We start from the raw sequence: 17,187 nt of genomic DNA, 5'->3' as shown, positions 1-17,187 counted from the left end.
AGTGAGTGGACGTTTTTGCCTTTATTCTAAGTATACCAAGTTTATTTCCAGGAGTAGTTCATTTTAAATTGCTAGTAGTGTCATAAAAATACCACTCTGTATCTGTCCATTGGTGAAAAATGCCATTAATGTGATGTCTTCACAAATGCTCCCCACATCCCCCCAATAGATCTGTTAGGAATGTGAGGCTCCCTTATCCCTTACTTAGGTAATTCTTTACCTCCCATGTTTTTAGGAGGAAGAAGGCGAAAATTAAAATTTAGACATGAAGCTGAGCAAAAACATCTGTTGAAAAGAAGCCCAGACTGAAAGCATGGACAATAAACATTAATATTGATGGCCTCTAAAAGAGATTGTATCAGGATGTTTAATGCTTTGTTTGGATCTACTTTTGTGAGGGGAAAGCAGAGACCACTTATTAGCATATGAAAATGTTATGATAATGGCATTTGTTTTTTTTTTTATAAGTTCTACACTGTATTTCTTTAGTTTGGTAAAGGTTGAGCACTTAATCTTCAATAAGAGTCACTTTTATAAAGAAATCAAGTAGATTTTTCTCTTCATTTCATAATCATAGAGGTCAGATTGCCTAGGCACAGAGGTCTCAAGTTTAATGCTGCTCTTGGAAATTAGAGGTTTTTCCTCTTCAGTCTGGAAACCTGAGCCAGTCCCTGCTGAGATATAATGGTGAAAGCCTCCTTCAGGAAGGGCAATGCTCTGCTCATAGATTCCCCATGCCACTTCCTCTTCTGTCCTCAAGGCTCCTTCTGCCTCTACTCTCCTTTCTTCTTTCTAGACCTCTCCACACTTGCCTGTTACAACCTCCCCATCTTCTTTCCTCTTTGTACTTGCCTTTCGTCTCTTTGTGTGTCTCTCTCTCATCTTTCTCTTCTTTCAGCTCCTCCTCTTTTTTCTCCACATATTTTTATTGTAATTAATAGAAGGGTTACATTATAGTCACCAGATAGAGGGTGCATTGCTTCACATACATTGATACCCTTTCTCATGTCTTGGTCCCCATTTCCCTCCTCCCACCCCTCATCTTGCTTTCCCCTTTTCCCTATCCGATTTCAAATAACCAAATACGCATATATCCAATATATCAGAACACAAGGTGAAATACTGTAACAATATGAGATAACCAATATGAGATAAGCAAAAGAGATGAGAGATAACATAGTACATTAAGGACAACAATCACTCGTTATATGGATTTTGTCTCTGTATCAGCTCCTCCTCTTTTCTCTTCCTTCAGACAGTCCTACTGAGACAACTCTTAGGATCATCTCTGAGATGTAAGCAGTCTGTGTATATCAAAACCATTGTGACATTAGTGAAATTTCACTCTGTTATAAATTCCTAGGCTAGGGATGGTAGTAATCTGTGACTAATCCAACAATCAGCAGATATTTCTGAAAGGTGGACATTGACACCACTGTTGTGAGCCACGTTAGTGTTCTGCCTGTTCCTTGGTCTTGTGGCATGGTGAAAAGTAGTGGCTTCTGACCCCATACCAGCAAGGACCCTTCTCCACTGTGCAGTACCTGTGAACCTAGCTTGCTTTCTTGCATCTGAACATCTGAAAGAATTGTTTTTTGTTGTTGTTGTTTTTGGGTTTTATTTTGTTGTTGTTGTTGTTTTTGTTTTTTTTGCCAGTCATGGGCTTTAGCTCAGGGCCTGAGCACTGTCCTTGGACTTTCTCAAGGCTAGAGCTCTACCACTTGAGCCTCAGTACCACTTCCAGCTTTTTTCTATGCATGTGGTACCAAGGAATTGAACCTGGGTTTTCACGCATACTAGGCAAGCACTCTACCATTAGGCCAAACTCCCAGCCCAAGAACTGGGGTTTTTAAGCCCTTATATTTTAGGAGGCACTACTTATATTTCTGTCCACTACCTTTTTCCATCCTCACTGAAAATCTGTATTGGGCCAAAGAAACTTTATCCTGTAAGTCTTTTGTACATCTGTGAAGTTATTGACTGATTGAGTGACTTGTTAAAAAAGAAACAAATGAGGCCAGGAGTTTGGCCCAGTGGTTAAAATGCTTGCCTAGCATGCACGAAGACCCAGGTTCGATTCTTTGGTACCACATATATAGAAAAAAACTGGAAGTGGTGCTGAGGCTCAAGTGGTAGAGCTCTAGCCTTGAGAAAGTCCAAGGACAGTGCTCAAGCCCTGAGCTCAAGCCCAGGACTGGCAAAAAAAAAAAAAAAAAAAAAAAAGAAACAAATGAGAAGATGTCCTGTTGGTGGTGGTGGTGGTGATGGTAGCCATGGGACTTGAACTCAGGGCCTGGGAGCTCTTTTGCTCTAGGTTAGCATCCTACCACTTTGAGCCACAATTCCACTACTAGTTTTTGAGTAGTTAATTGGAGATAAGAGTTTCACTGGGACTCTTCTGCCCAGGATGGCTCCAAACTGATTCTCAGATCTTAGCCTCCTATGTTGCTAGGATTATAGACATAAGCCACTGGAGCCCAGTGAGAATGCCATTTTAGAATTAATTAAGTAATGTTGGTTTGTCCATACTGGATTCCCTGTTCCCATAACTGCTTCATTTAATTTCTTGGGCAATTTTATGATCAGTATGATTTTGTCAGAGTAGATAGTATCTTTCATGTAACGCAAGTGAAAGAATGGACATTTTCTTTTCTAGCACCTTCTCTGTAAGTCTATTTTATATTCTATGGAGTGAAACACAAAAGAAGAGAAAGTCACTAGCCTATTAGGTAGAAAGGAAAGGTACTAAAAGTCTCTACAAAGAACTTTTAGGACTTTTTTTTTTTTTTTTTTTTTTGGTGGTCATAAGAGCTTGAACTCACAGCATGGGCACTGTCCCCAAGCTCTTTACCTCAAAGGATAGTGCTTTTACAGTTTTGAGCCAGAATGCCAATCTTGATTTTCTGGTGGTTATTTGGAGATAAGACTCTCGTGGACTTTGATGCCGGGCTGGCTTTGAACCATGATCTTCCATATCTCAGCCTCCTGAGTAGCTAGGATTACAGGCGTGAGCCACCAGTGCCCAATAAGAGCATCCTTTTAGAGTATTTTAGAACAAGTGCAGATTTTGCCCCAGTGTGCATTTTATGTTCTTGCCCATTCACTAACATGTTAATTTTTCTTTTAATTTTCATATGCTGTTTAGATGCATAGACTGTTCATGACCTAAAGTTTCTTTGTTAGTTTGACTATAAAGTAGTGGTAAATATTGGGTAAATACTTTTCTTACCCTCTATATTGAAACGTTAACTCTCCTGCATGTGTCTAACTTATAACATCGCATTGTATTTCACATCTAAAATTACTACTTCTGTCTCTATTACTATTCAGTTTGAAATTCTTTCTCCTGAGAAATACATGGCTTATAACTGTAATTCCACATTTTACTATGTGTCACATTTTTTACTGATGTGTGCTTTTTATGTATCCAAAGCATTTCAGAATGAAATTCTGTGGATCTTAGAGTAGGTGGGTGGTCTGTGCTGTTCCTTCCTCACTTTCTTCATGGTAGTTATGTTTACGTGTGCATGTGTATGTGTGTGCGCCGGTTCTGGGGATTGAACCCAGTGCCTGGCCACTGTCCCTGAGTCTTGTTTTGGTTTGTTTGTTTTTTGCTCAAGATTAGCATTCTGCCTCTTGAGTTCCACTTGCAGATTGATGACTGTTTAGAGATAAGAGTCTCACGGAGTTATTCTATCCAACCTGGCTTTGAACTGCTGTTGTCAGATCTCAGCCTTCTGAGTGGCTAGGTTTACATATGTGAGCTACCAGTGCCCAGCAGTGATTGCATGTATTTAATCTCTTCCACAGCATCAGATTTTTACTAAACAATCTTGTTTAATCTTTCCTTTCTTTCTTACCTTATTATTATTATTATTTTTTTTTTTTTGCCAGTCCTGGGCTTAAGCTCAGGGCCTGAGCACTGCTCTTGGGCTTTTCTCAAGGCTAGCACTCTGCCACTTGAGCCACAGCACCACTTCCAGCCTTTTTCTACGTATGTGGTACCAAGGAATCGAACCTGGGTCTTCGTGCATGCTAGGCAGGCACTCTACCACTAGGCCAAACTCCAGGCTCTTTCTTACCTTATGGTGTAACTAACTTAACAGCCAAGTGATTCTGTGTTTGAATGAGAAGAACCAAGACAAGCAGAGGAACACTTACATCTGATTGGAGGATATAGATGTTACTTCAGGTGTTTTGCTTCCACGTTTTCAATAACACAGTTTTTCGTTTTTGTTTTTGTTTTGCCAGTCCTGGGCTTGAGCTCAGGGCCTGAGCACTGTCCTTGGACTTTCTCAAGGCTAGAGCTCTACCACTTGAGCCTCAGCACCACTTCCGGCTTTTTGCTATGTATGTGGTACCGAGGAATCGAACCCAGGTCTTTGTGCATTCTGGGCAAGCACTCTACCACTAGGCCAAACTCCGGGCCCCGGGGTTTTGGGGGTTTTTTTGTTTGTTTGTTTTTTTGTTGGGCATGGGGCTTGAACTCTGCCTGGGCACTGTCCCTACCCCTGGACCTGTGTATTATCCCTGAGTTCTTCAGCTCAAGGCTATCCTACCTGCCCTACCTTTGAGCTAAGCCCCACTTCCTGTTTTCTAGAGGTTAATTGGAGATAAGTCTCAGGTCCTTTTGTGCCGGGGCTGGCATTGAACTTTGAGCCTCAGATCTCAGCCTCCTGAGTAGCTAGGATTACAGGCATGAGCGAGCCACCATGCCGGCTAACATGTTTTTCTTTTTTCTTTTTTGCCAGTTTGAACTCAGGGCCTGAGCACTGTCCTTGGATTTTCTCAAGGCTAGAGCTCTACCACTTGAGCCTCAGCACCACTTTTGGCTTTTTTTCTACATATGTGATACCAAGGAATCAAACCTGGGTCTTCGTGCATGCTAGGCAAGCACTCTTACTACTAGGCCAAACTCCTGGCCCCTAACATGGGTTTTTTTTTTACACAAGATTTTGACTAAATATTAAGAAAAAGTGAAGGCAGGCGGGAGTAAGGTGTGATACTTGATTAGTATGAGTGAGGCTTTGGGAACATCTCATTCACTAGAAGAATTCACTGTGATTTCCAGTCATCTTTGAAAAGTTGTAGAGCCAAGCAAGTGTTTGAAATATGGAGATGAGAAAAATGTACTTCTGCTTTTTTCTTTAAATTTTATTTTTTTTATTGCCGGGGTAATATATAGAGGGGTTACAGTTACATTCGCCAGGTAGTAGGTACATTATAGTTTTGCTTTTTTGAAAGGAGTAAAATAAGATGATGCAAATCCCAGACTAGTAAACAAGAACTAAAGATGGATTTTAAAGCATATAAAAAGCAAAGAAGACAATCACTCTATTAAGAATGCCAGACTAGATTAGTGTGATTTTTGCTTTTGTTAAGATTATCCACATAGTGAATCAGAAAAATGCTATTAGCTAAGTGTATTTAGGTAAAAGTGAAGCATTTGACAATGTTTTATTATACTTATGTTGCTAAAAGTATCTCAGGCAAGTCAAACTGCTGGTAAATATCCTCCTACATACCAAAGACTGTTCCATATTTTTAAATGTTACATCTTTTATTATGCATTGAACATGTTGTAGATAAGTAAAAAATAGTAATCATTCATCAAAGAGCATTCTCAGTGTACATTAACCACTACTAGTGTTTGTTTATTTTTTAATTTTGCTATCCATCATGGACCTTGAACTCAGGGTCTGGGTGCCATCCCTGGGCTCTACTTCTGATTTTCAGGTGGTTAATTGGAGATAAGAGTCTCATGGCCTTTCCTGCCTAGACTGGCTTTAAACCACACTCCTCAGATCTCAGCCACTTGAGTAGCTAGAATTATAAGTGAGACCTTCCAGCGCACAGCTAGCATTTATTTCCAGTAGTCATTTTTATAGGAATAGACATTGCCAATATAGTAGTTTGATGGTAAGTTAGTCAAGATAAATGAGATTGCATTGTGCAAACTGCTATAATTTGTTTTTTGAATGTTAAGGTTTAAAATCTATATATGAGCATGGCAATAGGCTGCTTGCTACAAGTCTATAACATATCATTTTTGTTTGATATTTAATTTTACAAATCATCAACATTGAGCATATAATTTTTCTAAAATAATGCAGTTTTAAAATGTTTGTGGCTCTAGGGCTTGAACTCCTGTCCCAGTTCTTACTACTGAGCTGTACCTCCAGCCTTGATTATTGCTCATTATTTTTGAAATAGGTTCTTTCTTCCTGCTTGAGAATATGCCTGGGCACAATCCACTTAGATTAGGTTCTTCAGAGCTGGGAAAACAGGCACACACCCGGTTCCCTGCTCTTCATTGAGAAAGGACCACATGCATTTCTTTCTGCTGAGTCTGGCTTCCAAATCGTGACCTTCACCTACTCAGCCTCCCCAGGAGCTAAGATTACAGACATGAGCCACCAGCATGTACAGCATGCAGCTTACAACAATGCAGTTTTGAGTATCTTTACGACAGATGTTCTGTATCTACCTTATTATTAAATTCAAGATGTGAAATTGCTAGATCAAAACCCTCAAAATGTGTTGTCAAATTGGATAACTTAATGAGTTCAGTGAGATAGATATGCCAATTTTAAAAGTATTTGTATTTGTACATCTCTGATAACTTATGGTTTATCTGCTGTCAGTTTCCTATTTACATCCTTTACCTACTTTTGTTGTTGTTGTTATTGGTCGTGGGATTTGAACTCTGGGCCCAGACTGTGTCCCTGAGCTCTTCAGCTCAAGGCTAGCTCTCTACCCCTTTGAGCCCCAGAGCTACTTCTGATTTAATGGTGGTTAATTGGAGGTAAGAATCACCAACTTTAGTTCCCGGGCTGGCTTTGAACCTTGATCCTCAGATCTCAGTCTCCTGAGTAGCTATGGTTACAGGTGTGAGCCACCACACCTGGCCTTTTATTTACGTTTTTAGACAGAATATCCCTTATTTTCTTTTAAAAAAATTTTGGTCGGTCCTGGGCTTGAGCTCAGAGCCTGAGCCACTGTCCTTGGATTTTCTCAAGGCTACCACTTGAGCCTCACCACTTCTGGATTTTTTTTTTCCTATATGTGTGGTACCAAGGAATCGAACCCAGGTCTTCGTGCATGCTAGGCAAAGCACTTCACCACTAGGCCAAACTCCTGGCCATCCCTTATTTTCTTACAAATTTTTAAGAATTCATTGTATTTTAAAAAGTTAAGGTACTTCATTTTTTATCTTAACTCCATATTTGTTATCAATCACCTAAATAAAGAAATACATAGCATGGACGCCATGGTACGGGAGGTATAATTAATGTTGGCTTCTAAGGAAGTGTCAGATTGAAATAATGAGTCAAAGTAATCAATGGATAGGAATCAATCAGAAGCACTTTGAACTTATCTAAAAATAACTGCATAGTATACAGTCATGCAGAAGCTACCCATTACTAAACAATTGCTGTATTCCAAGAAATATGCTAGACTTTTAAAAATAATAACTCTAATCTTTACAATGGGTCTACAAAATAGATATTATCAGCTTTACTTATAAATGCAAAACCTAAGACTGGGAAACTAACATACAAAAACATTAACATTCAAAAGCTGAGAGAGGCAAAGCCAAGATTCAAACTTAGACCATTGGTCCCTGTTGCCCATGCTGTTTGCGTTGTGCCTTGAAGACAGATAGCTTAATAACACTGGAAAACAAGATCTGTGAAAAGAGTCAGCAGGACATCATGAGGGACAGAACAATGAATCCATTTTCCACTACTGAGTTTCAGATAAGGGAAGTTATCTCTCCACTCAGTTCTAGAATATTGCCTGAATTCTTTGTTATTACAAAGAAAAATAAAATATTAGTTGAGCCTGGATGTGTAGGTCAGCAGTAGAGGTGTTGCCTGTTGTGTTCAAGGCCCTGATTTGATCCTCAATACCACACATGAAAGGTGTAGAGGCTCAGTTTTGTCATTGTTGTCATCGTCACCACCACCACCACCACCATCATCATCATCACTACGTCATCAGTAGTAGCTGTAGCTATAACCTCAAGTGGTAGAGCTCTAGCCTTGAGAAAGTCCAAGGACAGTGCTTAGGCCCTGAGCTCACGCCCAGGACTGGCAATAAAATAAAATAAAATAAAATAAAAATAAGAGGTTGTATGCAATCGTTATGCATCAATTAGAATACTGTGTATTTTCTATAAGAAAATCGAGCATATAGTTTCCCACCTTGTATGAAATGTAGATAAATAACAAGACTATTGTCACCAAGACTGTCAGCCATAAAATCAAAGACCGTGACTGCGCTCACCACAAACATGCCATTGCTCACTCGGCACACTCCTGGTACACAGCTTTGCTTCATCCAGCAGTGATCGTCAGAACTGATAGACACTTGAAAAAGTAGCCGTTTATTTTCAAGTGACAGATGTTATCATGTAATAACAGGTAAAAACGTTAGAGTTTTTGCAAATGAAGTCTGGCTTTCCTGTAATGATATTTTTATTTAGATACTCATATTACATAGACTATTTTAAAACATTTTTTATTGAATGGCCATTTATTGCACCATCCTTCAGTATCTCATGACTCTGTGTTATTTTAAAATACGAAATTAAAATGATTCAACATGATTTTCTTTTTAAAATTCTTCCTCTGTTTTTGCTTTAAATCCTTGTGTAAACTTTCAGCTCAGACTACTTTTTGTTTTTATCATGAAATTATCCTGTGGAAGGTACTCAAGATAATAAGAAAAATGTAGAAAACAATTCACTAAGATTTCCAAGCCCATTTTTTGTTAAGATAGGTTCAAATGAAAATAATGTAATATTTAGACATTAAACTACTGTCCTGCAGGGTTGTGTTACATGATATCAGCTTTACATTCTTGGGGTGAGAGGGAGCCAAAAAAAGTGTAAGAGTATGTCTTTACAAAATTCAGGAATCATTTGTTAGATGGTTGTGTGAGCCTTACCTTTATAGTTACAATTCTGCACACAAATCTTCCCCTCATACCTATTGCCTATTAAGGTTATGAAGTTTGGTCCTTCAGTATCAGTGTCTCTAGAAATTCCGTCTCATCATGTCTGCCATGCTGTGACCAGAAAGGGTACATGTATCTAATGTAGATCAGTGTCCAATGAAAAGTATGCAGTGAGCAATGAATTCTCTGTCTCTTCCATTGGATACTGCTCATTTATGCGTTTGTTTTATTTATGAATTTACCTTTTTCTTCAGGTAAAGAGGATGAATATCCAAAGAAACCCCTGGGACAACTTACACCTGAATTTCAGGTTGGTCGCACTCATCACCTGAGCAATGGACAAAGAAGTGTTGGCATTCCCAGTCCCCACATAAGCAGTGGAAGAGAAAGCGGGTTGTCTTCCCACAGGAAGCAGGAGCACTCTCCACACCATCAGAGTAGAGCTGGCACGCCAGAAAGAGGCAGGCAGCTCAGGAGGAAATCCGTGGATGAGGACAGTAGAAACCTGAAAGATGAGGCAGAGGTTCACAGAAAACCTTCAGGTCCACAAGACAACTCCAGATCCTACAACCATGCTGCAGCTAACCAGAACAGCAATGCTACTTCAAATGTCAGGAAGGAATTTATGCCTAAGTGGAATAAACCATCAGATATGTCAGCTATTGAAAGAACTGTTAAATACACCATGGAAGGCAAAAGTAAATCAGTGCATCCCACACTTTCAGTCTCAAGTTCTGCTGAAAGCCGAGTATCAAACACAAGGCAAAAGATGAAGGCTTTGGATGCTGGTGATGGGAAGCGGGGCTCCAACGCCTCTCAATATGACAATGTGCCCGGGGGTGAAAATGAAAATGGGGCTTTTGTTGAAGAGGCACTTGAAAGGGCTTACTCTCAAAATTCAAGGAATGTCTTTTACTCTAACAGTCCAAGAAAGCACGCTGAGCCAAGCTCTAGTCCATCAAAAGTATCCAACAAATTTACTTTAAAAGTGCAGCCTGCGAGCTATGGAATGTACCCAACCCAGTTAGAAGGGGAAGATTGTGGGCCCATGAATCCCCCCTCGTACAGCAGTCCCCCTATTTACCATGGACATTCTCCAAAACACATGCCCACAGCGGCCAGCAGTGTCGCGTCTCCACCGATGGGCTCCGCGACTCAACTTAATCCTTCTAGGAGACCATATGGGTCTACTCTTTCCATCGATAATAATTCTCCAGAGAAATCTTACACCCGCCCAACTCCTGTTGTCTTCCCCTCTAGCCGAATAGAAGTCCTTCCTGTTGACGTTGGTGCTGGGGAGTATGTGGGCAACTCAGGATCACCAAAGAATGGAAAATTCACCCTTCCTCCAGTGGATTACTTGCCAGACAACAGAAAATGGTCAGAAGTTAGTTACACGTTCAGACCTGAAATGCACGGACCATCCTGGACTCGTGATGCCAGCCATAGCCACTTAAGCAATTTACCAAAATACACAGCCTTTCAACATGTGCCCTTTCAGGACCATGGCCTCCCAGCAGTGTCGGTAGATGGTCCAGTGCGGTATAGAACCTCACCAGCTGCGGAGGACGCTGGTCCAGCTGCGCATCCGTATGCAGGACCCTCACTTCCAGCATACCACTACAGAAAACGAGAGGGGCTTTCGGTTCAAGAATCAGTATTGCTGTGAACATTGCTCTCTCCCTGCAGAAGACAAGAATAGAAGCCTACATTGCTATGTTTATAATTGCCAAAGCAGTATTTTCTGTACTGTAAACAACTCGCACAATTCTAATGTATGTTAGTAATAAGAGTACGTGGAAATGTTTTCATCCCCATGTAGATGCTACTTAAGATGAGCGTTTGAAATTGCATCATCTGTGAATATGTTAAAAAGACTTCAACCTGGAAACGTAGCAGTAGCACTTAGGGCTGCACGCACAGTAATGATTCTTTACCCAGTTGCATTTAGGTCTTTCTCCAAAACCTAAACATTTTTACTTTATTGGCCCATTCTATTTTGACTGATGTTAGAAAGCTCTGAAAAACTATAGAAGAGATATTTTTAAGACTATGCGTAGTGTATCTTTTCATAAATATAGGCATCTATGCATATGTACTTGAACACAAAACTGAAGAAATACTTTTTAAAGACTACTTTTCATCTAAACCCATCAAATCATGTTGATATTTTTCCCCTTGTCTTTCAGTTCAGTTTTCCTCTATTTTTTTACCTAGATCCTAAGATGACTGACTGATTTTCCTTCATGTTATTAACACGACATCTCAAAAATGGTCCTCATTCACCATTGATTGCTGCCATTTTATTTCCACAGGGAAATTAAAGATATTGGAGAGAAAGGCTAACCACTAATGGTGCTTCAAATTTGGGGCAGTTAACCTAAGTTTATGGCTCGAGATGCAGCCCTCCCCAGATTGCTCTTCATCGCCTCCTCACTCAAGGCTCTGGGCCTAGAGGCTCTGGGCACACTGCTGTATGGCTCTGCCCATATGAGGATGCTGTGCAAAGTTAGCATTGATGCGCACTCGGGAGGTTGGGGGCGGGGTGGGGGCAGAAGGAAGGAGTGCTTTTGAAGGATATTTCAAAGCAAAATTACCAATATGGCTACATGTCAGTGTGTCCCTTAAACATTCAAGAGGGAGTCACCTCTAGTGGCCAGAAGCCATGATATTTTTTCATGGTCTTTTTCTGGCACTCTTTTGAATTTTTTTTTCTTTTTTTAGTGAAAAAATTCAAGTTTGTAGTTAAAAAAATAGTAAATGATATTTACCAGGGTGTCGGTGGTTTAGAACTGAAATCTGTAGCTACTTAGGAGTCTGAAATACTAGAACTGCAGTTTGAAACCCGCCCAGGCAGAAAAGTCCATGAGACCCTTACCTGCAGTTACCCAGCAAAAGACTGCAAGTGGCAGTGTAGAGCGCAAGTGGTGGAGTACCAGCCTAGAGCAGAAAGCCAAGTGAGAGCATGAGGCTGAGTTCACACCCAGTATCGGCACACGTAAGTAAATAAATAAAAGAATAGTCAATACACTACAGTTATCAAGAGAGAAGGACATTGTGTGTAACTGGAGTGCTTGTTTTCAACGTGACCTTGCGCATATTTGGATAACAGAGAAAGTGAGAGTCTTAACATTGGTGGTTCTTCCTATTGCAAGTTGGGGCTTTAAGCTTTTGAGGTACAAAATGTGTCTTAAAATGAAAGTAACATTTGTTTAGCTAGTGAATGTGACAATGTTTTTTGTATATAGTGAGTCTAATATTAATCAACTTGGTAATTATGTTATTAAATGACAAAACAAATGCAGTGTATTAAAACTATAAACACTACACTGAAACTGAACAGAATCCTGCTAAAATAACTGGGCTCTTGATTTAGGTCATGTGGACGCTGAAAAATAAATGTATATAAAAAATGTAGCTGAGGATATTCATTCCACTTTTTAAACTATGATTTTGTAACTTGTAATAAGCCAAGGTGTACAATTTAGTTTATGAAAGCAGCACCTGAGATGTTCCAAAAATATATGTATTAACAGTGATAAATATTGTAGATTTATGTATATATATCCTATATATATATATATACACACACACTATTTTCTTATGTCATCTATGACATTTTTTTATCTGTATACTTTTTTCAATGTGATTGTTTTTAACATGCTGAAAGTTATAAGTATATTTTGTTTTGTGTCTCCTATGTGCATTTTTTTTCATTTGTCAAGAATGCTGCATCTCCAATGCTTCCAAGGCTAATTCTCTCCTAATGGGCTCTCTGTGGCCAATGTTCACCTGCAGGACTTCATGTATGTTACACTTGAGTGTCATGTTTTAATTCCCAGGAAGATTGTATGTAGCTCTGTATTACCTTTATTTAATGACATTATTAATTGCAATAAGGTATTTCTAGTCTTCTCCATTATAAAATGTAGCTCTCTATGTGAGGTTTTTAAGTAGGAAAATTTAATTTGAAATTATTTTGCCACTATATCATTTTACTCTTTGAAATTTATTTTTAATAAAAGATAAATGAAATAATGATAAAAATACATATTGACAAAGTGGGTCAAAATATATTTAAAAACAGTCAGGGCTTCCAAGGTATGGAGACTGATTTATCTCTGTAAGTAACATGTACTTGTAATATTTGCCATAATTTCTTCATGACAGTTTTGCAAACAATAAGCAATATGGTTTATGATTTTATTTTTACTGTTTTATTTTCAGTGTTGAATTTAAGAAGTTAAACTAGATCCAGAGTCACAAAAGAGTTTTTTAAACTTGCTCTTTCAGATTTGTTTGTATGTATATATGTATATACATATATATGATTAAAAATAAGAACTGCTTCTTAAAAGTAAGAGGCTAATATAATTGAAATGTAGTTACTACATTCTTTGGGTCCCATTACAAGCACCAAAGCATCATATAGTCAGTACTTTGCTCAACTCTTTTTTTTTTTCCTAACTAGAAGATACCAGGTGGGTGTGTAGTGTAAGACAGGCACTCTACCACTTGAGGCATGCCTTCAGCCCTACCTTTTGCCGGCAAACCTTTCTGCCCAGGCTAACCTCAAACCACAGTCTTCCAGAGAAGTTAGTTGCTTGAATATCTGATAGCTTTTAAATTACAAGTATAACTGCACCTATTTTATACATGAGAAGGCAGAGAAGCTAAGGAGCTAATTTTAGATTTTTTTAAATTTGTTTTTGTTGGTCATGGGGCTTGAATGCAAGACCTGAGCGCTGTACTGAAGTCTTTTGTTCAAGGCTAGTGCTCTAGCACTTTGAGTCACAGCTCCACTTCCAGTTAATTGAAGAGAAAGATTCTCAGGGACTTTCATGACCAGGCTGTCTTTGGACCACAATCCTCAGATCTCAGCCTCCTGAGTAGCTAGGATTGCAGGCGTGAGCCATGATTGTGGGGTTTAATTTTAGATTTTTAAAAAATGTGCGCCTTGCTGCTATTTAGAATTGCCTAGTGAACTTAAAATATCCTTCTGCTTTCTTCCCTGGTCACCTAAATCATATCTGGCATTAGTCATCAGATAATTTTAGTTCCTCTCATAACTTAGTTTAATTATTAAGCTCCCTTTTGAAAAGAGAAAGTTCCTCCAAAGTTGTCTTGTATTCCTACTGGGATAACTCAAAGTTTGACATTAGGAAAGTTAGGAAAATTCCACTGGAAACATTACTATCAAGCTCAAAACTTAGGGCTTCATGCCAGGACTGTATCCATCCAACATAATGTCATCGTCCTCTACTACAGAATAAAGGTAAACCGTGTTTACACCTACTTTTCAAACAAAATTAGTTGGAGCCCATTCTTGGATTACTGCAACATGACCAGATTCATATAATTATTATAAGCAATTATTATAGCAGGGATCAGAGGGTTCATTTTCATGGCACTTTTCCTCACCCACGTTACTGATTCTAAGGCTTCAGTGTACACTTAAATCACCTGGGAATGTGGCTCAAATGGAGACTCTGGGTTTGTAGGTTTGTCATTTGCACAGAGATTCTCTCTCCCAAACCACGTGGGGACTGTACTCAAAGATCCAGGCCAGGTCTCCTGTCAGAATCCTGTCCTCTGCACCAGGAGAGCAGGAGGCTGCGCATACATGGTACAGGCAGGACAGATGGCTCCTTTCTCCAAGTCTTCACGAACTCCACTGAGTTCTAGCCCAGCTATTGGATATGTTTAAAAAGCAGCTCAGGGCCGGGAGTTTGGCCTAGTGGTAGAGTGCTTGCCTAGCATGCACGAAGACCCGGGTTCGATTCCTCAGTACCCCACATACATAGCAAAAAGCCGGAAGTGGTGCTGAGGCTCAAGTGGTAGAGTGCTAGCCTTGACAAAGTCCAAGGACAGTGCTCAAGCCCTGAGCCTAAGCCTAGGACTGGCCAAAAAAAAAAAAAAAAAAAAAAGCAGCTCAGCAATCTCGGGGAGGGGGTAGTATGGATGGTTCCCTTTGAGGGAGTTTCTGGAGCCACTCCGAGGAAGTACCTGGTGCAGAACGTAACACCAATTTCTTTTCCTGTTGCCTGCAGGTAGATCCAGCTATTTGAGCAACAAATGACTCACTCCGTGTGTGTCTGTGTGTGTCTGTGTGTGTTTATACGGGAGTGGGAGATCATGGAATTTAGCTGAACCAAGCTGTGGGTTGGGAGTTATAACCTACCTAATTCCTTAATTAAGCTATCAATTAAGGCAGTGTCTCTGCCACCTGCTATGGCCGGGCCCTGTGCCATGGGCACGTGCCAGAGCTCACAAGTCTGTCCCCACAGAACCTTGGGGCTTCAGTCATTGCTCTCCTGTCTTACCCAGGACTTCCTCTTAAGTGATGTTTTTCAAATCACTTGGAGGCAATGTCACTCAGTTCATTCACAGTGTGTGTCAAGTTACAGAATGTTCAAGATGCCTTCCCCCTCCCGACCCCCCCCTTCAGCTGAGCCTTTGGAGGACTCAAACTCCTGCCCCACCCCCACCCTACCCCAAGTTCTGTGAAGGCCTGCTATGCGTGGATAGGTAGCACCTTTCTTTAAAGGCCCTGAGCAACACTATGTTGAGACCTTTCTGGCCAGGACAGAAGGGAATAAGATAGGAGCCATTGAGAATTTACCTTTTTAAGTGTTTTCCAGTAGACATTTGTTTTAGTGATTTTTGTAACAATGGTGATTGGAGGTCTTTCGGGGTAGTTCCTTCTCACTCACCATCTCTTGCTCTGCTCTATTGCTCTTATTGGAGGTCAAGGCAGTGTTTTTTCTTCCCTATAGCTATAAATAAGCAATGTCATAAGAAGTTTATATTTTTTAACCCCAAACTTTTTTCAGTCTAGAACAATAAACAGGTTTTTTTATTCCAGGTAATAGTAGATGATCAGCTTTATGTATAGAAAGAATGTGTGTTTGTATCTTGGGGCTGGCACCACACATGATACTAGAACTCTCCAAGTTCCTGCAGGCCTGATTTTATCCCAGAAGCTCCTTACTCCTCCACCCCCAACTTCTCTCCTCTGGTTCTCTTGAAACATCTCAAAAAGAGGGAAACTGAGTCTTCAAGTTCTGCTTCGAAAGCTTCTCTGAAAAACAAAGAGCAAAAGCACATGGTCCTCAGTGATCATGGTTTCCTGACTTTTCTTTGCTTCCTTCCACATTGGAGGAACATAAAAGAATGTGTACTGCCCAAATTCCTGTGTATCTGTCCCATCTATCAATCTATTCATCCATCCATCCATCCATCCATCCATCTTATCGTCCCTTCTTCCCTCCAATCCTATCTCTCCCTCCTCTGTCTTTCCCTCTTTCTTTTCTCCTCTTTTCCTCCCTTCACCCCTCCTCCTCTATGTTCTTTCTTCTTATGCATCTTTGGCCATCTATTTACTTATCTATTTATTGCCTGTGTTCAGACCTGCCTGTCTGAACTTGAACAGTCTGTGGCTGGCAGTGGAGTCACACATCATTTTCCCATGAATTCCCCATCTGGGGAAGGAAGAAGAAAGAGGAGGAGGAGGAGGAGAGGGGGTAGGGGGAGAGGAAGAAAGCATGCCAACCCCTTAGAACAGACTAAGTGGAGAACCTTGGGTAGTGAGGAAAACAATGTTTCCTTACTTAGAAGGAAAGTTTTCACTAGGTAAAAGGTGAGGTTTATGGATGAGAAAAGGTCAGTTTGTCCTTGTGTGATCTGTGTGGCCCATTTGAACCCCGACGATAGCCGAGGTTTCCTCACACAGTCCTGTGATTTCAGTCATCTTGATTGTTGTTTTTTGAAAAGCAAGGGTGAGATCGATGGTCTCTGACCTCCATCTCTTTACCAAGAAGCTAAAGGGAAAAGGCTGTCCTCGGCAGGCCATGCTGGAACCATCTGTAGTGCCCAAGGCTGTCCAGCTTTCCTTCCCTTTGCCCCTCAACTCCGTGCATCTGCCGTGTGTACTATTAGTGTACTCAGTACTATGTATACTTATGCTAAGTACTCAGGAAACCTAGAATGATTTCTGACAGGTTTCTTTCTCGTTCTGGGTACCAAGATTGATTTCTTCCCATGTACTAAATATTTAAGAAACCTAGAATGACTTGGGATGGATTTCTTACTCTGCTTTGTCTTTATCCCCCCCCTCCCCTCACTCCCACCCACTCATCCAGCAAGCTGCTGCTGTAATTGAAGCAGAAATTCTCATTTGCCAGGCTCTGCCCTCCTCTGCCCTGCTGGCCTCTCCCGGCTCTCCTC

At 40.3% G+C, this 17,187-nt stretch overlaps 1 protein-coding gene across 2 annotated transcripts in view; it reads left to right on the top strand.

The window, feature by feature from the left end:
• The window catches only part of Usp6nl (USP6 N-terminal like), a 111,477-nt gene extending 98,258 nt beyond the window's left edge, over positions 1 to 13,219 (top strand). For both annotated transcript variants that reach the window (XM_090318892.1, XM_090318891.1), the window contains exon 15: positions 9,216 to 13,219. In XM_090318892.1, the coding sequence (XP_090175018.1) occupies positions 9,216 to 10,630 (1,415 nt within the window). In that variant the 3' untranslated portion in view covers positions 10,631 to 13,219. The remainder of the gene's footprint in view (positions 1 to 9,215) is intronic.
• Positions 13,220 to 17,187: the final 3,968 nt, after the last annotated feature.

Source organism: Megascapheus bottae, chromosome 26 (assembly GCF_031878675.1).
Source record: "Megascapheus bottae isolate mThoBot1 chromosome 26, mThoBot2.hap1, whole genome shotgun sequence".
Lineage (NCBI taxonomy): Eukaryota > Metazoa > Chordata > Mammalia > Rodentia > Geomyidae > Megascapheus > Megascapheus bottae.
This window is presented reverse-complemented; position numbering and strand designations above follow the sequence as displayed.